Source organism: Lepisosteus platostomus, chromosome 4 (genome assembly GCF_059453375.1).
Source record: "Lepisosteus platostomus isolate fLepPlt1 chromosome 4, fLepPlt1.hap1, whole genome shotgun sequence".
Classification (NCBI taxonomy): domain Eukaryota; kingdom Metazoa; phylum Chordata; class Actinopteri; order Semionotiformes; family Lepisosteidae; genus Lepisosteus; species Lepisosteus platostomus.
The window spans coordinates 32,790,340-32,817,307 of NC_142614.1; the positions used below are offsets into that span (position 1 = coordinate 32,790,340).

Below are 26,968 nucleotides of genomic sequence, written 5' to 3' on the forward strand. Positions count from 1 at the left end.
TGTAGGAAGAGTAGTGGAAGATATTTTAACTGTATAAGCACTCAATCTGGTCGTTGGAGCATGTGGCGGCACCAACATAGTCATCAATGTATCGCTTGTAGAGGTCAGGGACATAGCCAGTGTAGGAAGCGAAGAAGCGTTCTTCTACCCAGCCGACAAAAATATTGGCATAGCTGGGTCCCATTCTGGTGCCCATGGCAACTCCACTCGCTGTCACGCCCGACATCCCTCCCTAGAAGGCGCTCCACTGCTCCCATTATTGTCCTTGTGATTAAGCTCCCCAGGTGTACCCTTTTAGCGTTATTACTTAAAGACCAGCTCCTCCAGTCCTCGGGGCTCATCATTAGGGTAAGATGTCGCGAGGCCCGCCTAGCACCAGGAAACCCTACGTCCGTCTCCTGAGGGCATAGGTCTCATCCCCGACATCTCCTGCTTCCTGAGCCCGGGGTCTGGAGGATCTCGCCCCGTCACCCTTGGACCTCCGTGTTTTGTTTGTCCGTGTGCTCCCCCCTACCGGGGATTTTAACTTTGTCGCGTCCCAGGATGGATTCCTTGTTGATGGACTCTCGGACTGTGCTTTGACCTGCCCTTGGACCTGTTTTGATTTGGATGCCGTTTTGTCTTCCCCGTACACTGTCTCACGGATTGTCACTATTATTTTGTGCACTATTAAACCCCTGTATGTTCCCTTTTACCACGCCTCCTGTTTTCTCCACCTCTTACCGCATCGCATAGGGTCTTTTACAAGATCTGACATGGATTTCAGTCCGTGCTCGTGACACTCGCCTGTTGGTAAAAAAGGTTATTGAATGTAAATTCAATATAATCAGATTTTATATTATAATTATATACAATTACATTAATTATAATTGTATCTAATTTGTATCTCACTTTCGGTTAACCATCACTAACTTTTTTCTTGATAAAGCTGCATGATCTTGAGCTAATGGGATATATGGAAACCTATTTAGGGTTGACTGCACCTCATTGCCAGGTTGTGGTTAATTACATGGTATACTGTTGTAGCATGAATCTCAATTTTCTGTGCAGTATTTGTGCTTTCCCTGTCCCCTAGCTACTAAAGAAAACCTTCTGCATATATAATATGATGTATTATTGATTGAACAATACTTTTTGCACACACAAGATGTAAATCAACACTTTTGGGACCATTTTCTTCTCCTGTGAAAAATTGTCTTTAGTTTGAAGAGACTCCCATAATTGATTTTTGTGTCTAGAGCAGAGATTTGTATTCACTGCTCTGCAAAAATGTGTTTCAGACTGGGATTTTGAGTGAAAACAATCATAAATTATTAACTGTTTTGCAACATGATAGTTTTGAAAATTGTGTTAACTTTTTTGAAAATGTGAACAATGTTTCAAGACCTGTGTTCAAGTAATTGAGAAAAAATGTAATATTTTTTATCATGCTTCATCTGTTAATTCAATCCATAAAATTATTTCTTAAATCATGCTAGCACAAAGAGTTTAAACTTGCGCTGTTTTACAAATTTCAATAAAACACTTTTCAAGCAGTACATAATGTGATTAATGCACATCTGTTTTTAAGCAGATGAGAATGACTAAAGTAATGGAGCAAGCAGAATTTATCATCATAATTTATGGAATAAAGCATATCAAGAATATTAAGAAGCAACACATTCACATACGTGTTGGGCCTCTTTCAAGCAAACAGAAAAAGACTGCACTGTTGGCTTCAACTAATAAAACAACATACCTGTAGCAAGTTATTCAGGAGCAGGTAAAGGTTTATTCCATGCTGAAAAGAAAAGAGTTCTTCAGGTATAACACACTTGAAAATTCATTTGTTTTGTGGAATATATATAAAAGTAAGAGTGCTATGAAAGCTATATTGTGACGACTTTAAGACTTTGGTTTGTCTTTATGCATATCTTGGTTTCTTACTGAAACTATTCTAAACATATTTCAAAAACTAGGGTTAGGAACCCTATTTAGGCTTAGATTTGGAAAACCCATAAAAATTGGCATTAAACGGTTAAGGGTTAAGTCTGCATTTCAGATGGCTTATTTACAAACTGTAGGATGTGAGTTTTAGTTGTATCTTGAAAGTTATACTAGATATTTTTGTTAACTTCTGCCTGTGTTTAATCCTACTGCAATCTCTATCTCAAACTTCAGCCTGGATTCAAACTCATACAAATTTTTAATCCTAGTAAAAATGTAAATGCAACATTAGTAGAACCCTAAGATTAATGTGGAAATGTATCACTTCACTTCAAAGCTACCAAACACGATATTGTTAATTCAATTTTGAAATATTTTAATTAGACATTTCATTTCTACAGTGGTTCTAATGATGTTAATACATTTAGGAGTAGTTTTGAGCATTATATTTGAATAAATATGAAAGTTTTCTAATCTTGGTTTGGTTCCTGAGCTTGAAAGTTACACATTAGTGTAATGGACCCGTCTGTCTGTAATAGAAGTAGTTTAACAGGTCTTGAGAGTATCTACATGTTCCGTTAGATAGATATTGATTTGCTAGCCACAACTGAGATAGTAATACAATATGATATAGTGATCAACCATGAAGATAAAGGAGTTATTGAAACAAATCGACCACAAAGTAATAGAAAGGCACAGATCAGGAAAGTGGTGTCAAGCATGCCTTCACAAATGTTGCCCTATTTCCCAAATAAAAAGTATGCCAATGCATTAAGAAACAAGACTTTTACACTTACTAGAAATGTACATTTGTAGTGTAATACAAAAGGTGCTTTCTAAAATGAAAACATATAATTCCTTCTGATTTTCTTATTATTTTTATTTGTGAGGAAAACAACTTCCTTGAATGCTGACATATTGCTTTGCACAGTGGAAACATCTGTATGTAACTTTTTTTCATTAAGACAAAAACCCACTGGAATTCCTAGAAATCTTTGTAGAAAGACACAAGTAAACCCCACAAGATAAATTAAGATTGGTCCTCTGAAAGAGATCCTTATAGATTATTGTGAAAGTGTCTTTATATACAGTGCATTAAATTTGGGGTTTTTAAATAAGAATAATAATCTTATGATTATCATGTTTCCTATTATATATACGTTGACATAGATACACAAAGTGAGAAAAACAGGTAAAATCGACATTTTGAAACCACACTGTAGAGGTCTTAAGAATTACATTTTTGGTAAAACAATTCTTAAATTATTATTTTTAAACTAAGATGTATAGAATAGTCATAAAATGCCATTTACAATTACCTCATTATCTTTTACTATAATGAGTCACAGAACATGAAATAAAATCCAATCGTGTCTTACTATCTTACTCTCAAATACTACTCAAACTCGACATACGTGTTTGAGCTCATAAACGATTTAAACGGGTGGTCGTATTCGCATTGTTTGTCCCAGCCGATTCTCTGTAGTTATGTGACCTTTGACCTCATATATTGCGATCGATTTCCCTTCCCAAACACGTGGACACAGATGGATGTGTAGCAATAACAACATGGCGAGTCAGTGTCTCACTTATGAGGGATGTAATTTCTTAAGACAGAGGCTAGTTTTATCAACGCTCAGTGGAAAACGGGTCAAAATACGAAACATTCGGTATAAAGATGATAACCCCGGACTCCGAGGTGTGTTTCTTAAACAAAGCAAAAAGTTATCTTGAAAAATAATTGTTGAATGTCTTGCTAAAAAGTAGTACGCAGTATCTAATAATTTCGTTTTTTTGTATTTTACCGTTAATGTGTGAATGTGTACATTCGCTGCAACAGAGACAAAACTAATATTGATTTTGCCATTGTGCTTTAATTTTTTTTAATGTTTCGCAGCGTAATTATTACTACGTGTATGAGTGTATGATGAGTGGCGCATGTTTAATTCTGCTCCCCTTTGCAAGAATGGTATACGGGTTAAGATAATCCACTTTAAATATACATTTGATTTACATTTTGAATTTAAATGTAGAATGTTGTAAGAGTTCCAAAATATAAATGTGTTTCTCTTTAGAAGTTATACGTCGAGCAATTTACATTTGTAGTCAGTCAAGGTGGAGAAAACGAAATTAAATCGGTTCGGTTTCTCAAAACGTGGTTGTGTGGCTTTTTGGGCAAAGAATTCTGGAACAGTCCATGTGCTACTTGTGGGAAATTTTAAAAAAACATGCTTTGTTTTAATGACAATTATGTATTATTATGGTTGTTATGTCCGTCCGTTTTTCTATTCCTCTAGTATTTTAGTTTCAATTATCTTTAACAAAAGCTAAAAGAGCTAACCGAACTTTGTTTGCCTTTTTGAAATACAGTCTGAAATATGTGGTGTCAGTGCACAACTTATTTTACGTCTTATTCCAAAGAATTTGAAGATAATTTTTGTTGGCAGATGTGTGACGTTTTCTCTTAGGCTGTTCAGAAATGACTGTGACAGAAATGTCTTAAGATCATATATTTTAAAAAATCATGTGCACTCACGTTATTGGTATTATATCTTGTATTGGACTTTATGAAGACATGAAAAAAGATATGCTAGATCAAAGATCTTGTGTCATATGTCGTATCAAGTATTGAAGGACAAGTCATGTGCCCTCGGGTTATTTCTAATATCAGTATTATAAAACTATTATGTGCCTGCGACAAACGTTGCTTTTTGATGGTATGTATTTCTACTTATAATAATTTTTGTTTTCTAGATTTTGAAGCCAGCTTCATTAGGCTGATGGACAAGATCACCAATGGCACTAGGATAGAAATCAATCAAACAGGTTATTTCTTTAAATCAGAACATTTGAAAATGTTTTTCTGTAGTATTTTATCACTTCTGTGCTGTAATAACTTTTGACTATAAATCTTGAGTAATCTGCATATGAGATAGATTTTAACTAACTTTAAAATATAGTGTGATTTAATGATTAAATTTTTAAATGATTAATGACAGATAGTGAATTGTTTCTGAAAGTTAAGGATTAACTGAAATGCATTAAAGGGAAAAGTGTCAGCAATGCTGTGGTTTGCTGTATCACGACATGGAAATTCATAAGTCAAAAATATCTTATAACTTTATGATCAGACAGGAAGGGTGTGTTGGGAATAGGAGTTTCTACAGTGAGTGATGTGCTGTTTTTCCAGAATGGGTGTGTCATAGCATCAGCTACGGCTTTAGCCAGCAGGCAGACAGATTCAGACAGAGCTATAGTTACATGATCCATGGCAGCCCTCAATGGAAAGATTGCCTCAGACTGGAAAATAATTAGAACTCAAAAGAAACGGGCCTTCGTATTCCACTACTGATGAAGGAGAAAATACTATTCTATTTTAACTATCAGTTAATACAGAAAACAATCTGAGAATTGTAGTGGCCAGAAATAGTTACTAGTGTTTAGAACTATCCATGCTGTCTTTCTTTTTTCTGGAAATGTTTTCAGCTGCTGAGATCACAAAATTACTTTTTTGAAGGATCAGACTTTATGCTTCTGGGTAAAAAGCCAATTGCAATATTCTGTGTGACCGTTCTTACATGCTGGTCAGAATTCCTGTGCAAATTTGCAAAGTGTCTGCTACAGTTATCTAGGTCTCTCAGGAGCACTCAGTTCTCCTCATGACGAAAGTGAGCTTCTGGCATTGCAGCTTTCATGTCAGCCTGGGCTGTGTGGCTCAAAGCACTTTGAGGTGCACCGTTCAAATTGCTGTTCAAATCTAGTATCAAGTCAGTTATGCTATGATTTCAAGAAGTATTACTCTTGAATCTTGTTTTAGCCTTAGATTTAATTGAGTTGTTTATTTTGAAGTGTAATAATCCATGCTTTTGTCTGTATTTGCATGTGTCCTCCTGCTTCAGGTACTGCTCTGTTCTATCAGCCAGGGCTGCTATATGGAGGGACTGTAGAGCATGACTGTAATCCCCAGCGCTCCATTGGCTACTACCTGGAGGCTCTGCTTGCACTGGCTCCTTTCATGAAGAACCCAATCAGGGCTGTGCTGAGAGGTGTCACTAATGACCAGAAGGACCCATCTGTAAGCCTTCTGTTTGCTTTACTACTTGCAGTTATTCTGTCTTATTTTATCAAAGATTATTGTATTATTTGAACTTTGTTAATGCAGATTTACTGGTTTCTTTTCCATGTCTTTAAGCCTAGATTTTGGAGCACTAATTCAGAGATGACAGTACTGATTTAGGAAGGAAGGTTTAGCCTCTGAGATGTGTGCTGTCAGGGTTATTCTGGCACTGTTAATGGAAATGCAGGTTGTTAGATAGCCATGTTTAACTGAGGATTTGCCCAATCTCTTACCTTAAAATACCCCCCAAAGAGCCTTGAGAACAACAAAACATTTCTAGTTGAAGTCGCATCTCTTAATTTTCTTTCAATGTCCAAAGAAGTATTATGGTTTGACATAATGTACTTTCATCTCAATGTCCATTCTTGTAGACTGAAGCAATTTAGTGCCTTAACATATCTGTATGTGACAATCCTGAGACAGTCAGAATCATTATGATTTCTTTTCTTTGGACTCTGTCTATAATATCCTTTTTGTGGTGTGGCAATCCAAAATGACACAATATTCAATGTGAGGTATGTGGAAGTTTATTATGTCAGTGTGCCCAGAGAGCCCTTTTCTAGTTCACCTTTATGCATTATACGTTAGTTAACTCATTTTGTCAGGGATTTTAAGATCTGTCGCTGAAAAGCATGTCAAAGACATTTAATAATCCATCATTGTCTCCTTACTTGAAGGTTGACACCCTCAAGGCCACTGCAGTTCCCCTGATGAAGAAGTTTGGTCTTGATGGGGAAGGCCTTGAGCTGAAGGTAATTTTTATTCGCCTACTTGTATAGTTAAGCCTTTTAAATGTTATTGTATGTTTGTGCTTACCAATAATTTTATAGTCAGAATTACATTGAATCCTGAAAAAAAGATTGCCTTTATCACAGCATACTTGGTTTTGGTAAACAACAATTCACGTTTCCTGTTTACACTTGTTGAATAGTGCAAAATTTAGAGAAATTATTTAGGGACATCTGATGCCTAGCATTGAGCCTATGTTCTCATGAAAAGTTGAAGTGGTGAAGATAAGAAAGGTAACAACCTCTCTACTCTATTTGTTAGTTAGTATCTAATTGATCCAAGGGGCTTTCCAGTTGTTTCCTGAAAGATGTCAGGTTATGGACTTTGATAATGTGGCTGCATAACGTTTCACATTTCCACAACATTATGCATTTTTTACTTTTTTGCTGAGTAATTCAACTTATGCATAAAGCCTGTAGTGTTCCCAGATGTTTGCCTTTGCTTTGCATTTGGTTATTTTCAAATTTTCCATTTAATAATAATAATTATACTAATTGCTTAATAAATACTAAGTGTATTGCTTACACTTATATAGCGCTTTTCTGGACACTCCACTCAAAGCGCTTTACAGGTAATGAGGACTCCCCTCCACCACCACCAATGTGCAGCATCCACCTGGATGATGCAACGGCAGCCATAGTGCACCATAACACTCACCACACATCAGCTATCATTGGGGAGGAGAGCAGAGTAATGAAGCCAATTCATAGATGGAGATTATTTGGAGGCCATGATTGGGAAGGGCCAATACCAAATTTGGCCACTACGCCGGGGTTACACCCCTACTCTTTTTGAGAAACACCCTGGGATTTTTAATGACCACAGAGAGTCAGGACCTGGGTTTTACTTCTCATCCGAAGGACGGATAGGGAGACTATACTGTTTACAGTATAGTCTCCCTGTCACTACACGTGGGCATTAGGACCCACATGGACCGCATGGTGAGCGCCCTATGCTGACCCCACTAACACCTCTTCCAGCAGCAACCTTAGTTTTTTCCCAGGAGGTCTCTCATCCAGGTACTGACCAGGCCCACACCTGCTTAGCTTCAGTGGGTTGCCTGTTGTGAGTTGCAGAGTGATATGGAAGCATTTAAAAAGCAAATGTGTTGAAATGATTAAATTTCTCTCATCAGATATTTATTTTTAATGTCTGTGTGATGTATGTCTTTGATGTCACAGCCTCATGTTAAGGTTAACAGATGAAGATAGAATTGGACCATTGTTTTTTTTTAAACATTACCATAGTACATTTACAATCACATTATCAGTACCTTCAAAAGCCCTTTATAAAATTATAATAGAAAACAACTACAGATTTTCTTCTTGTAGAAGTTTTCAGGCTACTGAGGGCTGTTTGGCCCTTTTGTACAATTAGTAAAACCTCTAAACTGCGTAATACCAGAATGTTTCCCAGATAGCATTGCGCCAAACTCCCCTAAACACTACAAAGCTTAACATGTTGCTAATGGACATTTCCTTGCCTGTGTAGATCGTGAAAAGAGGGATGCCTCCAGGGGGTGGCGGAGAAGTGCTTTTCACGTGCCCCGTTCGCAGGTGTATTAAACCAGTGCAGCTGACTGACCCCGGCAAAATCAAGCGAATTCGAGGAATGGCGTATCCTTTCCTGTTTCAGCTGCATCTACTTATATTGCATCAGACTAGGAGCCCACATTCATGGTTGTTTATTACTATGTGTTTTAATTGCTAATGCTCATGGATGATCTTCAACAAAAGATTATAATATGCATGAAGAGCTGTTAATCTTCCATTTGCAATACAGTCCTTCAGCTGTATCTTAGTATAGCAGTATAACAAAAGAGTTGGCTGCCGAGGCATAAAGCCATATTTTGGAAACTTGTTTCCATAGGTTGATAAATATAAAGGAAGCAGAGATCATGGGATTGGGTTGGGCTGATAGAGCTCGCAAACCCTAAATAGGAAGAATTTTTTTTCTGAAATTCTGTAATATCTCACTTTATCAAACAAAGATAGTAGGGAAGTCTTAAACTTTTCTATGTCGCACTTGTAATTACAATATCACTACGCAGCAACCACAATGCAATGTTTTTTCTCTCCAATAACATTTCTGTGGTATCTTACTTTGTGCAAAGTAATAGAAAATCTATATACATTCCAGGATGGATATTTTTCAGTCCTGGTTTTTCACATCTTCACAAAGCTTGGTCTTTAGAATTCTGTATTTTTTTTTCCTGGGCTTCTTCTTTCATAGTGTTCTTTAGGATTTATTATAACATTGGACTTGCCCTTGATTACACTTTCCTTGTTTACTATCAGGTGCATTGTAGAAAAGTTTGATGTATTTCAGTAGTTTTTATTAAATGTTAAAGTTTTTCCTTAACAGAATGATTAGATACTCAGTTAGAGTTTCTCCACAGATTGCAAACAGAATTGTGGATTCAGCCAGAAGCATCTTAAACAAGTTTATACCGGACATTTACATTTACACAGACCACATGAAGGGGGCCAGTTCTGGGAAGTGCGTGAGTTTAATGTTGTTTTTCATAACTTTTGTTTGTATGATGAGCAATTCGGGTAGCCTTTCACTGTATGGTTATTGATCTTCTGGAATTCTTTCTGCCCTAATACACAGCTATTTGAAATGTAGCATGAATTGCTATTGCTTTGCTTAACTTTTTACAGGTTTTTAGATTAACAGGTTTGGCCAAAGGGTGTGTATTTTCAGGATGTTTGCCAATTTGAAATACCTGTGTATGTGCCAGTAGACCGCACACTTTTCTCTGCATTGATTAATAGCCCAGTGCATCTGTGGACCTCAATTTTGTTCAGTAATCCTGCTGCAAGTGGCAGTATAATATAATATTTTAGGTCATTGATAAAGCTGTTTCACATAGAAAACATTTTTTCTGTTCAACCTAGATGTTTTGCTTCTTTTCAGATCTCCGGGCTTTGGCCTCTCTTTGGTAGCAGAGACCACAAATGGAACCTTTCTCAGTGCTGAAATGGCTTCCAATCCACAGGGACAGGGAGATCCAGTTCTCCCAGAAGAACTAGGAAAGACCTGTGCCAAGCTACTTTTGGAAGAAATATACAGAGTGAGTAATGTGATGCCATACTGTTTCAATTCCAAGATCTCTGAAGCACAAAAACAAGTAACAAAGCAAAATCAGTGGATGATTAGCTTTTATGTTTTGCATTTCTGCCTGTTTTAGGCTGTTTTAAGTTTGTAGGGAGTCAGTTGGATAATGAAATATAAAGCATATTTAAAAGTAATGATTATTTGCTTTTCTTACATAAAAGCAAAGCTTGCAAAAGCGAACACCAATTTTCCCCTTTAGCTCATTTGATTCTTAGTAGCTAATGTCATACCAGGGTGGCTGGTATTCCTTCAATAGTTTGTGAAAAGAATTTCTTCCCCCTTTTAGTTTTTAATGCACTTTTCCTTATTTTGATTGTGTCCTATTGTTCGTTTCACTGAAGTAAAAAGATTTAAATGTCCTTGTAGATTTATGTCCCCTTATAGTCAGTCCACTCTGTTGAAGACTAGATTATTTTATCATATCAAGATAGGACCTTCCTTTGAGTTTACTGAACACGTTCTAGAACAAGCTCGAGGGTCGACATGGTGACAAGTGAACGGAATAAGTGTGGAATGGAGTGTGTGCTTGAATCTGAAGCTTCTGGGTTGGGTGATGCAGAGATCAGGCAAGGAGCTGACGCTGGTGCTCACAGCACGGCGCTGGCCTGATGCCACTGAGACTGCTGCTAAACACAGTCCGCCGGTGGGAGATTGGGAGCCAATGGGGACCAAATAGGTTTGCAGGGTAGGCTTCAGGCTGACAACTGCTGTGCAGAGAGGACTGCAGGCTTGACGTAGAAAACTGCCGCACAGTCCGTGGGTCAGAAGAAAAAGGGAGCCTTGGGTACAGGAGAAACTGAATATCAAGCCTCCTGAAAAAAGGGGAAGAGCAGGTTTGCAGGGCAGGCTTGAGGCTGCAACTTTTGTTAAAATTAAAATTTAAACTTTGTTTGCTACTTGGTTTTACAATTAATTGCTACTGTTTTGCTCATTGCACTTTTTTTAATGGAACAGGATTCACAATGCTGGAGAATACATTTGAAGTTATGGCATTTTTATTAAAGGTCAACAAAATTGCTGTTGTTTAGATTTTTAAGCTAGTATTTTCCAATTCCTGTGAAATCCAGTTGAATAATTAAGAAATTGGTTCAGATGATCGTAGACTCTTGGTAAATTACGACTAGAGGGGATATTTAACATGGGAACTACATTTATCACCGTTTTTACCACACCCAGATTAGCTGCTGCGTCCGTGCGCACCACCATCTTCGGTCCTGTCATCAAATTGAAAGTGTTTTGGCAGGTCGTGTAGTTTGGCTGCCATATAGAATTTATTTTTAAAAATGAGTAATTTTGACAACTGTTCTATGAAACTAAACATCATAGAGGTATAAAACATGGGTGTCCGTGTTTTGCCTAATCATGACAAGTAGATTAAAGATAAGCGAGATTCAGGAGTTTCTTGCAATGAAAAATAATTTTAATCCATGTGACAGACCCACCTGGAAGCACCAACTGGAACCACATTAGGGCACGAACTCTCTGAGAAGCAGGCTTGTATTGCAATTTCAGAGACTGAAATTAACCTAATAGATATTGAGTTTATAGGGAGGAGTATGTATAGTTCTATGACAAAGTTTCTGAACCCCTTAGGCTTTTTACATATTTCACATTTTTTAAACCTGTTATAAGATTTTTAATCTATGTCCTAATGATAGTCAACTTGATGAAACAAATGACCTAAACATGATGATCTTTCAACATTTATTTATCCTCAGCGATACAAATTTTATATCCACGTATGACAAAGAATGGTGGCACAGTGATTAACATGGCTGCCTCTTGGCACTGAGGCCCCAGTTTCAATTCTGGACCTGGGGTGCTATCTTTGTGGAATTTGTATGTTCTCCCTGTGTTCTTATGGGTTTTCTCCTACAGTTAAAAAATATGGTAAGTTAATTGGCTTTTAGAAAATAGACCCTTGCTGTGAATGTGTGGCTGTGTCTGCCCTCCGATGGACTGGCATTCTATCCGGATGTACGCTGCCTTGTGCCCTTTGTTTCTGAGATAGGCTCCGTATCCCCCGCGACCCTGAATTGGAAGTGGTCCTAAAATGAATTGATGGAAAATGTTTCTGTTTGAGGTCACAGAGTTCTAACTTTGACTCGTCTTTCCAGAGAACGTTTAAGAAGTCTTGTGGGTCATCGTCTTGCTATTTTGCAAATTTCAGACAGGCAGCAATGTTCTTTTTTTGAGAGCAGTGTTGTTCTCCTTGCTATGCTTCCATGAGCACCATTCTTGTTCAGTAATTTTCGTTGTGAACAATTGCATTAACCAAGGGTTACAGCTCCATTAATGTTATTCTGTGACTCTTTATAGCTTCCTTGATTAATTTCTGGTTTGTTCTTGGAGAGATTTTGGTAAGACCACTTTTGGGTAGAATAATTTGAGGTCATGAGCGCTCTCTGTTTGTAGAATGTCAGTCATCATTATAACCATTTCTGAACAGATGAGCTTCATTTTCTGACGTCCTCTGACATTTTCTTAGATTATGACATAAGTGGTTTCCATACACCTACTTGGTACGTAGTAAACCAAATTCACCGTGATCTTTACATAGTTGGGGCCTTAATAAACTCAACCCCGCAGAGATCTGCCTAATTTTAACACCTAATTCTTATTATTTCCTTAATTGTTAACTTATTCTAGCCCCATACAGTTCATTTTGGGCATTCAAGTTTTGATCAAAAACTATTCTTTTGAAGTGTATTAATCATTGTATTAATTCAAATTTGACATAGTTTTATGGGTGTGAATACTTTTGCAAGGCACTGTACATGCTCCATCAGTAACATCCTTGTCCATGAAAATTGATTTGTTGGCTTGAGCACCAATGTTCAGTTTGCAGGTCCTGTATGTCTTTTTGTGTTCGCTGCTCTTGGTTACAAGCCAGTGATTTGTGGTTATGTACCATACTTGCTCGCTCTTTGCTGCTGCTGTTGTTTATTGTTAAATTAAGCTGGCGTGTAGGGAATAACATGTGATAATGTCATGTGCGTATATGGTGACTTTTGAAACAGGCAATCAGAGTCTGTTTTTTTGACCCGTTAAAAACAAAAAAGCTAGAGAATGTGTGTTGAACAGTTTGTCCATGACAACCGTTTTCTCTGATCTACAGTTTAGTCTTCAGAGAGTTTTTTTTAATGTCAACTCAAAATCCAATAACATTTAGTTTGAATTTTAACCAACTCTAGCGATTTTGTTTTTTCTATTTAAATAACTTTTACAGTACAGGCTATGTAGCCCTGCCTGTAGGTATTGGAAATTGTATATTCTTAAGATGTTATAAATGTGGATTTATGAAGTTATAAACCAAATTATTGAAGCAATGAATATGTTTTATATGCATTTATATGTTAAATATTTGAAAAAATATGAATCACCTGACCAATATTTCTATTACAACATGAAGTCGAGTGCAAAATTACTCTTAAGGAAATGTAGTGGACAAAAAAGTAGAAAACACTATCATGATGTGAAGTCACTTGATAAGGTGTTGAGTCATCACAGCCATTACATGTGTATACACCATAGCTTCGAATCTGCCAGTGTGTTGAATTTTGGACACAACAAAAAAGTTAATCAATGCATTTTCTGGTGTGTTGAGAGGCTTCTGCATTGAATCCCAAGTATAATAATCTCACTTTATGGAGTTTTTGGCAGACTGGCTTTGGATAAAAATGGAAGCCCGTGCCCAAACCTGAAAAATGCAGTCAATTTATAATCATTATTTTATACAGTGCTTTTCGACGTACATCTCCAAGAATTGTACAGTAAACCAAAGACAAGTATACACAAAATGAAATTTTACATTAAAAAAATTAATAGCTTAATATGGAAATACATTTTAAGGTTTGAAAGTGCTCATTTATTTGCTAGATCTGATAAAATCTGGGAGATCGTTCCACAGTCTTGGAACAACAGAACAGAAAGCACAGTGTCACAGTATTTGGAGCCTTGTTTTGGGAACTAAAAGATGTCTAGAATCTAAAGACTCCCAAGTCATGTGTATAGTAGGTTAGTAGTTTACAGATGTAGTTAGGATCCAAAATATTCAAGCCTTTAAAAATTATTGAATTGTATGTTGAATTGTTTTCTGAAACCCTGTCAGGGCAAGAAAGTTAAAACAGTGGTCATGTGCTCTTCAATTCTGGTTTTGGATAAAATCTGTGCAGCTGAATTTTAAACATAACTGCATGTTTGAGTTCACCAGCAAGCACTACATCACTATAATAAAGCCTGGAAAAGACAAAATTAGCAATAAATGGAAGAGAGATGTATGGGTATGCAGTAAGGGTTCCTTATCAGCCCTTGGACTTTTTCACATTTTATTGTTACAATATGGAATCATAATGTGGGATTTTTTTTGCTGTTGATATACACAAAAGACTGTAATGTCAAAGTGAAAACTAAATTCTACATATCTTCCTAAATGATGAATGCAAAAAAGCAAATAACAGATTGTGCAAGTGTTCATATGTATAATAGCTAATAAACCTGTTAGTGGAAATGCAGTTCAGTGTTGAAAAACAGTAGTTTAAGGTTTGTATTGCAGGCTTTAAGCAGTAAACCAAAATAAAGCACCACAGCACAGACTTAGTTTGAACCAATTTTGTGCTTTACCTTTAAGAAACAGGTAAAAAAGAAATGGGGGGGATTAAAAGGAAAAACTGTATCCTGTGCACCATGGACTTTTGGATTTTGTATAAAGTGTGGGTTGTGAATTCTATGTTGTACAAACAGACTTCAGTGAGGTAAGTAACAGATCATGACTTAGTCCACTATTTTGAATGAAAGCAATGAACTTTCTGCCATTTCATGTTCTAATTATTTCACATATAGTTGGGTAAGGAGTTTGTGAAAAACGTGTTAGACATGCATGATGAAATCACAAGATTATTTAGGTTCTTGACAAAAGTATTGAAAAAGTCAGTTGGATCCCATTTATAAATTTCTAGTGGTTTCACAAATGTAAGCACTACTTACAGTTTAAACTGTAGGGAATTACCAGAAATTATAATGCATCTCTTGTGACCAGACCCAAGGTTTTGGTAATAAGTTTAGATCTATTACTCGTACTTGCTTTTTCAGTATTTAGGTTCAGTACAGAGAAGAGGTGCTTGATGGGGATGGGGGGAGTGAGAAAGACTTCTAAGACAGTTCTCCAGATTTATTTTTCTGTTACAAAGTTCTTTCATGGTTGGCAAGCAGTTTCCACAAATTGAAATCTTATAGCCCTTATGCGCGTCTTAATTTATATAATAGGCAGGGTGATACATTTATTAACCTGAGCTCTGTAACTCAGTGTATAGGGAAAAGTAAGCAGTAGTTAGTTCTCTGGATATATTAGCTGGGGATCTTTATTAAAGTTTCTCCAGTCCACACAGATGGAAAAAATGGATGCCTGCGATAGTGAAGCTTGGTGTAGCATAGTGAACTAGCACTATTTCCATGGAGGAGAAATCTCAGCTTGCTAATTTTTACAGACACTGGAATCTCTGACCCTGTTATCCTGTTTGCTAGTAAAGGACTTTAACCCTTAACCTTAACTTGGTGTTTGTCATCAAATGACATTTTTTACCTGCTTAATTGTGATTGCAGAGTGTGCAGTGTGTATTACAGATGACACATTAATATAATTTGATTTTCTTTCTTGTACAGCACAGAGATATCTAATAATAGCATATCAGTATAGCACGCCATTGAAAAGGATTTTGTAGTGTTCTGGTCCATGCTTGATTAAGTTTACTTGATATTTACAGTTGACCAGACTTTGAAATGTTGTGAGGAGACTGGTGATACTTGTAAACATTTAAGAGCAAGTTTTGCAGTACTCAGTCACATAAGATAACCAGACATTGTTCCTTGTGATGATGCAATCTATTTATATATGAGGTGTTTTTTTCTTTTTACTTATCAAAGCTAATCTTGTGGAGCAATATATATTGTGCTTTCTTTGCTCATAAAATGGTTGTCAATTATTTGGAGAAGTTAGAAATTGAGTATGTATGTGAAGAGAAATTCTGGATTGTAGTTCAATATCCCTACTGATTTAAGTAGAGCAGTGGTTCTCAAACTGTGGTACGCGTACCAGTTGTGGTACATGGAGTGCCACCAGGCAGTACGCCATATGACCCCGGAACTTTGTTGTGTGCACTGAAAAATTGGGACAAGTTTTCATATTTTCTATTTTAATAAAATTAGTTTGTGTCGTATATGCAGCCTACGTACTATGATACAGCGCATGCTAATACTTGAGTGGACACAAGAGCTACAATGTAGTTCTAAACCATTCTATAAGAATGCATGCTACAAACACAAGTGACCAATTGTATTTAAAAAAAGTTATCCCCAGCAAATAGGGAGATGGTAGAATGTGCGTGATTTTGGAACAATGCTTGTAAGCACAGAAATGCGTACTACGAATGCTGGCAATCTTGTGAGCACAGGAAAACGTGATAGATAACAGAAAAACATTTAAGAACTGTTCTAGGTTAATTTGAGAAAAATACACAGAGCGTCTCTGTGTTTCGCTCCCATGCGCATGAAATAACTTCTTTTAACTCCTGCGACAAACTCCTGAAATGGAAACGGGGAAAAATGCAAGCTTGCGGATTGCTAAAGCAGGTAAGCCCCACACTACATGTGTGGAGAAAAAGCTGCTGAACAGCTCGACCTGCTGCCCCCTCCAAAAGACAGTCACTCATAGAATTATTGATATGGTGGATGATGTCAAAAGTAAGAGTCTATAAATGTAGTTGATTTGGCCAATTTGCACGTTTACGTTTGATAGGAGTTTGAGGACTTTCTGTTCTGTAAGCCGCTACCAACAGGAACTACAGGAGAGCACATATTTCAGCTTCTAAATGAATTTATCGAAGAGAATGGCATTGACTGGATAAAATGCATCGGAGTTTGTACAGACAGTACTAGAGCGATGACAAGCTGAAACAGCTGTGTAGTTGCACGTATTAGAGAGGTTGCTCCAGATATGAACTGCAGCATCCATCGCGAGGCCTTGGCCGTCAAGAAAATGCCTGACTTTTTAAAATCTGTTAGACTCTGTTGTGAATTGTATCAAGGCTCGACCAATGAATTTGCATCTGCTTTGCTTGACTAAACAGGCTCACCCCTCTCACTGAAATGGTGCTTTTTATTGCTTATTTTTAATCGTTGTTGTTGTTGTTCCTTTTGTCATTCTGTAAAGCACTTTGAGAAGCCACCTTTAAAAGCGCTATATCAAATAAAGTTTATTATAATATTTATTGTATGTGTATGTGAGTGTGTGTGCGCATGTGAACTCATGTTGGTCATTGAGATTTTCTGGGGTTCCTATAAGAAGATGACTTGTAGGTAGTAGTTGGATGCTTTGGTTTGATCAGGGGTGGTACTTGGTCCAAGAAGTTTTAGAACTACTGAAGTAGAGCATTATGATCTTTAATTACCAGAACCAGGAATAGACATAGTTTTAGTATTTCATCTGAAAGATTGTCTCTATATACCAGTTTCCCCTGCCACAATTACAGGGCATTGATCATTCTTGAGATAAGAGATCCATCAGCACAATGTAAAGCAGCTATCCACTTTTCCACTGAATTATTCCCATCAATACCAGCTTCTCAAATCTGAGTAGGATAGTCTATAAGACGGAGAAATTGCTAACAGCAGTTTTCTAGTTCTTCTGCTTAATTACAGAATCCTGTAATTCTTGGGTCTTAGGTGTGTTGTATAGAAACTACTCTACTTGGAGAAATAAGTAGGGCTACAATATTTCTCCCTTTGATTTGTGGCCAAAATTATATTTTCCTCAGAAGATTTAGACGTAATTAGCCACAGGCTCCCCCTGTTCGTACTGTACTTATCCCAGAGCGTCATTCTTTGAAAAACCATGTGAATCTTATTAGCTTTAGGAAAAAAACAACAACAAATGTTTCTTTTGAATGCTGAATATTATTTTGTGCTCTGTATACCAGCAGTGGTGACCAACATTTCTCCTTGGTTTGAAGGTGAGGAATGAAAAAGAAAACAAGCCAGGAATTGTTAATTATTAAAATGGGATACCAGCAATGCCATCCCTTTGTTAGTATACCCATTTTGGAGTTTGATTTGTGGTTAATCAGTAGCAGCAACAAATAGAAACTAGTAAACAGGATCTACAAAGATGAGTCTGTGGAGTCCACAAAGTCAGAGTGTAAGTACTAAAGATGCCTTTATAAAATTGCAATAAATGTTGAAATGAGCCCCTTGCTCGTAGGATGGAAAGATTATATTCATAACAGTATCTATTCTTTTTGTTTTAACCTCTTGAAAAGAATCATATGTATGGTGTTGTGCTCATTATATTATTTTCACCTTTGCTCTTCCTCTCTCAAGTTCTTATGCAGTACTGTATGTTATATATGGCATTTTATTACATTGTATCTAATTGAATAGCTAAAACTATTTCATTAGTTGATACTGTAATAACCTCAAAACATGTAAAAAAAATGGCAGCCACGCAGTTTTTTATGTTCTTCTTATACTTAGAAAAAGCACAGAATTCTACTGTGGACAATTTGGTAGCGGTGTTATTGAGCATGACCATTGTAGTTTTACTCTGTAAATCAAATCAAGCCGAATGCAGCCCATGGATCACAGTGTGTGGTTCTTACGAGTGACGTCTTCGGATATAATTTGCACTCCTGACGAAGAATATCGGGAGAACTTGCGAGAGAGGGTAATGTGAGAGAACCTTTTCTCGTAAATCACTCTTTTTCTAGTAGGGACTTGTTTTTACTCACAGTTATGATAGTAGCATAGCTTAAATCCACAACATCGTCCACTGCTAGTGTGTTATGGTGCTTATGAAAATTCTAAACTACTTTATAGCCTGAAGACCTTAATTGTTTATAGTTACTTAAAATCTTTGGTTAGCCCACCAATGTAGCTCAAGCTGGCGGCAGGATCTGAATTCATGCTTTTTTAAGTACTAGTACCTTTAATATCAATTTAGGGCTACACTTAGTCTTAAGTAAGTAAAACGTCCTGAAATATGTTGAATAATTAATGTACTGAATTTTATGACAACTGTAAGTTTTATAACACAGTTACAGGATTGCTTAATAATAATAAATCTGTATTCTTAGAATAATGCCCATTTCTTCAGTCTTTCACTGTTATACTTCGAACCCTATAGTTTGTGTTGTATTTGAGCCATATTTTTTGCTAGTTGTCATTAGGATCTTTTCTTAAACAGAAATAAAATGATGCCCATGTTTTCACTTCTGTGTTAGGTGTTATCAAGTTCCTTCTGTTTCAGAGAAGGTCTGGTCCTTTTCACAAGTAATGTGGTGCTTCTTTGGCCAGTCAAAAAAATAGGGTAAATGTGCCCATTAAGCACTTTTTCAGAAATCTAAAAAAAGAGTAAATACTGTTTGGTTTTGCTCATAATTGGGAGAAATCTGTTAGAATTTCATACCTAAGTAACTTTTTAATTCAAACCAATTATTGTTTCTGTTTTTGTGATGTGAATAAAAGTTTGTGATTATTTGTTCCTCCTGTTGGCCATCGTGAAATCTACTTTGTAACTTCAGTTTTGGAGCGGCCATAGAAGAAAACATCTCACACTTTTTTGATGCATGTTCAGGTGATTTTGTGAATTTAGATTCATTTTGTATATTTTAACTTTAATAATGAAATAACTATTCAAAATATGCTCTTAACATTTTTTTCCCTGTATGGTGGTAGGGTTGAGTTGACTAGTACAATGTAGAAATATATTATAATAAAACTTACATTTTTATTATTATTAATTCTAATTACTAACGTCCTTAATCATAAAATGAAAAGGCAGAAATTTATTGGATATTTCTGTACTAATGTATTTGGGAAGCACATGACCAGCTCATATTACAGAGAGACTGCAATTAAAATGGGAAATGATCCTAAATTTTCATATTTAAGGCACATCATCCATTATTCTGGTTATTGCAATATCAGAAATAAAATGTATGAATGTTTATATTGCTTGTGTGTGTAATTGCATTGGTATAATAAGACATAAATCATTAGTGCACCAGAACGCTCGCCACACATCAGCTATCAGTGGAGAGGAGAGCAGAGTAATTAAACCAATTCATAGATGGGGATTATTAGGAGGCCATGATTGGTAAAGGCTAATGGGAATTTTGGGCAAGACGCCGGGGTTACACCCCTACTCTTTTTGAGAAACGCCCTGGGATTTTTAATGACCACAGAGAGTCAGGACCTCGGTTTTTGTCTCATCTGAAGGACGCCGCCTTCTTACAGTATAGTGTCCCTTTCACTATACTGGGGCATTAGGACCCACATAGACTGCAGGGCAAGTGCCCCCAGCTGGCCCCACTAACACCTCTTGCAGGAGCAACCTTAGTTTTTTCCCAGGACTTTTCCCATCCAGATACTGACCAGGCTCACACCTGCTTAGCTTCAGTGGGCTGCTAGTTGTGAGTTGCAGAGTGATATGGCTGCTGGCTGGATATTTCTATGTATGTTTATATAATGTTTGTTCCAATAAAACATTTTGTATCCTGCACTGTGTGGTCTATTAGAATAGAATACATTTTCATCCAAGAAAAAATATACCCAAAAGGAAAAATGAATTATTTTGTTTTCAATAATTGATACTGTATTCACCCAATTTGTGTTTTTAATGTATTCATATCTTTAAAAAAGAATCTTTTACAGTAATTTTTTCAACGAGAAAACAAATATCTAAAGATACACAAAAAGCAGGTTTGGAATGCCTAATGGTCCTATTACCCTAATCTGTGAATTCATTAAAATAGTTTATAAAACTGTTGATTGTAGACCTCCTCTTTCAGACACCTTTACACTTTCTTTAATGTCCAGCTGCCTAATGTAATCTCTATAAACATTCACTCATGGTTCTGGTGCCTCCTGAAATACATTAGAAGCACATAGTAGCATGTAAGAAAATTCTGAATTTTAAAGGTTGACTAATTTCTCTCATTTGTAAATGATTTAGAAATATGCATAAATCAGTACAGAGTTGTAAATGGGACAATAAATGGTTAGTGCCAAAGTCTTTGAAATGATATAGGATTCACATATAAAACTGATTAAACTGTTGATTAAAGAAAAACTAATTTTATTAGGATTGATTCTGTTGAACTTAAACGGCACTGGTGCAGATTTTCTTGACATTTGTATGTAATTTTTAGATGCAGTTTTATAACGGGCACTGACTTGAAAGAGATGTTTTATCATGTAATCATTACTCCAGTTTAGATAAGCCTTTATGTAATCCAGGATCATGCAATGTAAAACAGTCTAAAAATTAAACCAATACAACATCCTGCCAGAATTACCAATATAATACTCCTGAATGCTGTTAAATTAGAATGAATATTGATATTTAAATCAGTTGTTTGCTTTTTCATTTTTTCACTGTCTAAATGCTTTTAAAGTCTATGCTGTAACTTGCTGATATGTTTGTACTGTATAACGGTCTTCCCTGAATTTCGTATGGAAAGTACACTTTAGACGAACCTGAATTTGTTTGACAAAATGTACATCGTGGAACTATTAAGACTTAAAGCTTGTTAAAAAAGTTTATACTAGGCTTTTTATTCTGTAATGGTTTGTAGTTAGAATATTTTTGACATCCTGTTATCCTCAAAGCTGTGTGCTAAGATGCACCTACATGAATTGCATTTCATGCTGCTGGTACAAATCATGTTTATCTGTAGACAAACTGTGAATTTCAGAACTGTCATTTCAGTTATTGAATTGGTAAAAATTGGTGTTGATCATCAGCAACATTCCTACAATAAAACTTAAGTTATAGTCCCTGAGTCATAAATGAGGTGACAGTGTTGATATTACTATAGTTGTAACTTATGCAGTACATCGTTTTAGTAACAGTGAATTTGTCATTCTATTTTTAATTGTAGTGGCAGCAGCAAAGCAGAGTACCCAGGAAGAAATGTTTTGTAGGAATACATATTTGAACTGCCTTAGTTGTTTCACTATGCTGCATGCACATCATCTGCTTGTGTTAGGTTACAAATAATTTCTTTATGCAAGCACATATTTACAGACGTTCAGTACCATCAACATTACAATTATTCTCAATATCAAATAGAATATTGCTTTGTAGCTAAACATAAGCTTTTTATGAAAATTCACCTTGAGCTGTCATGTTAGAAGATCTGATTCATTTCTTAGCTGTCCTGGCTGGTTTTTCTTTTAGGGACTTTTTTTACGTTATGTTGACCGTTATGTTAGAGAAACTTTGGGATGTTTTCTGCAAGTTATAATGGAGCTCAGGAGGTTTCATGTTTCATTTTTTATGTCAAGTGTGCAGTAGAAACTGTCGTTATAGAAATTTTCAACTCAAAAGCCCAGTGAATCCCCTCAGCATCCACTTTTAAATACTGGTGATCTGTAGAAGGTGGGAAGAATTTAACTATGTCTAGAGGTAATAACTCCCACAGGACTTCGTTGGATGTTTCCTCTCCTGAGTAACTGCCTTAGTACTGTGGTAGGCTGTTGTAAGTAACATTTCAGTTTTCAGTATTGTAATTGTTTTTTTGGTAACAAACTAACAAACATATGCAGGGATCTAGTTATATCATCCATGAGGAACAACAAAAAGCAGAGGCCGCTTTTTTCATAATGACAGTTATTTTGCTAAGAAAAGCTTTTTTCCAAACCTTTCATGTTCTTATTTTAGGAGAACATGATAGTTTAATGTCTGTGGTAGTTTGTTGCTCATTTCCTAAAATTTGATCCTGTTGTAATTGGAAGAAATTTCAATCATATGTTATACAATTGAATGTTTGTCAAGATACAAAAATGTGCAAAATCTTAAATTGATTTTTAACTTCATGCTATTGTTTTCAGGGAGGATGTGTGGATTCAATCAATCAGAGTCTGGTGTTGCTGTACATGACTTTAGGACAGCAAGATGTTTCTAAAGCTTTGCTAGGACCTCTCTCTCCATACACGTGAGTTGTTGTTTTTTTCTATAAAACCATAGCAATACCAAGCAGGGTTCATTTTTTGAAGGAAAAAAATCCATGAACAGTAAATCCATCCCATGCATTTTCTGACTGCTTTATTTAATACAGGATTGTGGGGGAGCTGGAGCCTATCCTGTCAAGCAATAGCAGCAGGGCAGGATACACCCTAGATGGGATGCCAGTTTATCACGTTGCTAACTCACAGACACGGACACACTCACACCTTGGGCAAATTTTCCCAGAAGCCAATTTACCAACCATTATGTCTTAGAACAGTGGGAGGAACCAGAGTACCCGGAGGAAACCCACACAAATGTGAGGAGACCATGCAAGCTCCACACAGATAATTGCTTAATTAGTCTTTAGTGTAGATTTGGAGCGATTTACTGTAACTCGGCTGTCTTTATGCTTATCTCTCTAGCTGCAAAGTACACAGTTGTCGCAAATCTTTGAAAAGGAATGCATGCACGTAAGAGTTGTGCAACAAATAGAAAAATATTATAAAATGTATATTGGTATAAAGTTTTGTTATATTTATAACAAAAGTATTTAAGTTCAAAAACTTTATTTTCAACACCTTCCATTGTTTTTTATTGTTTTTTCCCAACCTTTTCCAGTTTGAACACACCAGGTTTAATAAGGGATTTTATTGCCCACCCACCTACAGCACCTATTTCCACAAAATATTGGGGATGCTACCTTGGATAGGACAACAGCCTTCCCTCTTTTGGAGACAAAGGGGACACAGGCCAGGGAGGCAATCATCTTTCCTCCCTAGTCTCTCATCTCAACATCAAACCATCTGATGTTAGATCACCCCCCTTTCAATTATTTCCAATGCAAATACAGTGCTTAATTTTAAACATAAACGTGAAACAAATGGAAATCATTTCAAATGATCACAAATAGTTTTACATATTGGAGTTCATCCACCACAATTATATTGCAGTTTATAATAAGGTCCTCTACACAGCAGATGAGGAAGAGAAAAAACTTCGGTTTGATAAAGAGGAAATGTGGGCTAGCTAGATCAAGCCCAAAGCAAACTTTTGCCAGGACACTGTTGTTAATATCCCTAGTCTTCCAGGCATAACCATAGAATCTTCAATTGCCATGTAGTCAAAAGAGCCTTGTTTTAATGTCATACAAATGATAACATCTCCTTTAGTGCAGTTTCCCCTGTTACCATGTTTGGCCAATTCTGGGATAGCGTATTATCTTACTGCTGTACTGTTTCACTCTTACTGAATGTACATTTCCTCAGTGGTCTTCCAACCCTATCACTGAACTTAGCCTTAGCCCTGCTTACATTCTGAAATGTCACCAGATTAGACACGTATGCCATTTTTGTGTCCCTGCCCAAAAGGGCCCAGTCACAGTTGCTCAGTGAAATGAACTAGTAGTTGCTAGTCTTGTAGAAGTCAATCACTGTGTCTTTATTAAAGCCATTGAAAAACCCACTTAGATCTTTTTAATGCACATTTGCCATTTTATAACAAATGTTTTAAAGATGTGTCTGCCATAGTAGTTGTTTTTGGATAGAGCTGTGAGAGAGGGTCTTCAGTTTTGTCCTGACAGGCTACTTTCGGGTAAGAAGTACTGAACAGAAATGGAGATTCCACAATTGAGAATCTGAAAGAAGTGAACTGTCCATTTTCAGTTATCATGGTACCGGTGCTGTGTACTTCAAAAGTACAGTACTATGATAACTGAAGATTGGCAGTGCCATCACAAAGATCCTGCTCAGCCATTGTCAGCAGAACTATTCTGGGATTTTTTTCTGAAGCTTTAGTGTGCATGGAAATCTATTACCTATTTAATATTGATCTGCCTACTGAAATGAATGAAATGTGATATGTTTGTTTCACTTAGTGCTGTTCAGCAATATGTTGAGGAATGTGAGGTCATTCTTAGGGACTAGTTTTAGTGTAGCCATTCACTGAGCTGCATAAAATATTTCAGCGAGTACATATCACTGTTTACTCTTTGCCCAGAACACCTTAATAAGTAAGATGACATATAGAAAATGTCAACAGGATATTGTCAAAATGTCAAAAAATACAACAGGAGAGAATTGTGCATTATGCTTCCAAAGGTAAATGCAGTATTTTACCCTGGAACAAAACTATTTTTTTATTTTCCTTTAACCTTGTCATGAAGTAAGTGTAAACTCTTGCTTTCAGAAATGTGAAGATACTAACTTTAGTGGTTCTTAGATTTATATAAAGGAGGAAATACAATGCTTAAAACTTTTCTTGGTTGAGTTAAATACAAGGTTAGGATTTTATTTTCTTTTTCGTTTCCTTTTGTTCACAAGTCTGCTCATGCAACACTGCAACCTTTGAGCTGTTGTGTACAGTGTGTCCTGGCATGTTACTCCCTGGGTTACTGCTTATGCCAGTTTAGAGTGACTTACCTGGGCACTGCATCAAAGGTCAGGAAGCCACTATTTATCACAGCACCAGCTCAAATAGTAAATGCTAGTTCTACTTTTTTATTACAAGTCTTAATTTAAAATTCTACTTTTATTAATTTATTAATGCTATAGTAGTTTCTACAAGAATAGGACAAGGTTGCTTCAATCAGGTGCTTAATATCAAAGTATATGGAGCCTTCAGTAACTCAGGAACACTTAGAACTCAAACTGTTCTTAGAACACAACAGAACTCTGCTGTTCATTGCATATACCAGCGGTAGGCAATACACAATACCAGTGCATGAGGTTTTCATTCCATATCATAATTACCTTGTTGAACTGTTTGAATAAAAGGTAAAGCTACTTGTTTCTAAGGTTATAATTGGTTGGAAATAGAAGAATACCTGTGATGCTAGACCTACTGTGTGAAAATTTTGAAATGTTCAAATTTTCCTGCAAACATCTTATATGTAAAATGTCGTTATGAAAGTTGACATCCACATAGTTTTAATATATTCAAGTTTAATTTTTCTGTTAGTTTTTGCCTGTGAAAACATAGTGTAAAGTATACCCTTGGACAGTATGTGCTACTTACAAGGGGTGATATGGATATATTCTTTTATTTAGAGGCCTCAAAGTAGGCTGACTGTCAGAGATCAGTGTGTTGGGTCTGTGTCCCCTATTCACAATATTAATATGTTGTGTGGACAGTTAACTCCACTTTTTAAAATGTATATGGTGTTGGCAACTGAGATATTGAAAAAGCATTTTCTGAGCTCAAGACTACATTCCAGGCCAGAATTTGTTATATAGACTTTGTACTTTTTCACAGAACAACAATGAGAAGTTTTCCTACGGTCATTATTTCAGTTGGTAAAAAAATATTTATTACAATTCTTTTTATTCTCAGTAACTGAACAGTTTGTTTTGAATATTTTATATTACCGCTGACCACCAGGGGGTATAAGAGTATACAAGGTGCTTTTGGTTGATGAGAAATTTAACATGACTAAACATTGGTATGTCGCAGAAATAGTAATTCCTTTGTTCTCAGTGGTTAGGCTATTTCTGCACACTGTCTCAAGTTCACCACCTGACAGCTGCTCAAAAAGCCATGGATGTAAAGTGGTGATTCATAAAGCATGTGCAGTCTGGAGTGTTATTATAAAGAAACTGTTCTTTTACCTAGAAATACAAGTAGTTATGCATGTATACTTGAATAACCAAAGAGAGAAGGGCCTTCATCCAGTAGTACATTCATAAAGGCTGAAAGTATATGCATTATTTTATATACTGTAGTAAATTGTCAAATCGGCTATATTTTTTGAGAATACAGAACTGCATATCACTCTTACACTCATTGCTTTGCTGTTCTTCTTTTCAGGATAGAGTTTCTGCGTCATATAAGAGACTTCTTTCAAATTATGTTCAAAATTGAAACCCAAAAGCAGGAAGAAGAACAGAAAGGTGGGGAGAAGGTGCTCATGACATGTGTGGGAGCTGGATATTCAAACCTCAGCAAACCTCTGAAATAAAGATTTTTGTAAGACTGTCTTTTTTCACAAAATAAAAAGTGAATTTACCTCCATCAATTTA

The 26,968-nt window shown here is 36.3% G+C and overlaps 1 protein-coding gene across 2 annotated transcripts; it reads left to right on the plus strand.

Moving 5' to 3' along the window:
- Positions 1-3,450: 3,450 nt before the first annotated feature.
- Positions 3,451-26,968, plus strand: rcl1 (RNA terminal phosphate cyclase-like 1). Of its 2 annotated transcripts, XM_088629405.1 has the most exons (9): positions 3,451-3,625; positions 4,681-4,752; positions 5,826-6,001; positions 6,721-6,795; positions 8,324-8,448; positions 9,206-9,331; positions 9,752-9,908; positions 22,838-22,941; positions 26,757-26,968. In XM_088629405.1, exons 1-9 carry the CDS (start codon positions 3,478-3,480, stop codon positions 26,905-26,907), a joined length of 1,134 nt encoding a protein of 377 aa, XP_088485531.1. In that variant the 5' UTR covers positions 3,451-3,477; the 3' UTR covers positions 26,908-26,968. The 2 variants fall into 2 exon arrangements, with proteins under 2 accessions (XP_088485531.1, XP_088485532.1); XM_088629406.1 differs by lacking the exon at positions 22,838-22,941.

Excerpts from the sequence above, each read along its gene's own strand:
- rcl1 (XM_088629405.1), top strand. The coding sequence starts at position 3,478 with ATGTGTAGCAATAACAACATGGCGAGTCAGTGTCTCACTTATGAGGGA. Across the intron at positions 3,626-4,680 it reads TGATAACCCCGGACTCCGAG|ATTTTGAAGCCAGCTTCATT; the intron begins GTGTGTTTCTTA and ends TTTGTTTTCTAG. Across the intron at positions 6,002-6,720 it reads ATGACCAGAAGGACCCATCT|GTTGACACCCTCAAGGCCAC; the intron begins GTAAGCCTTCTG and ends CCTTACTTGAAG.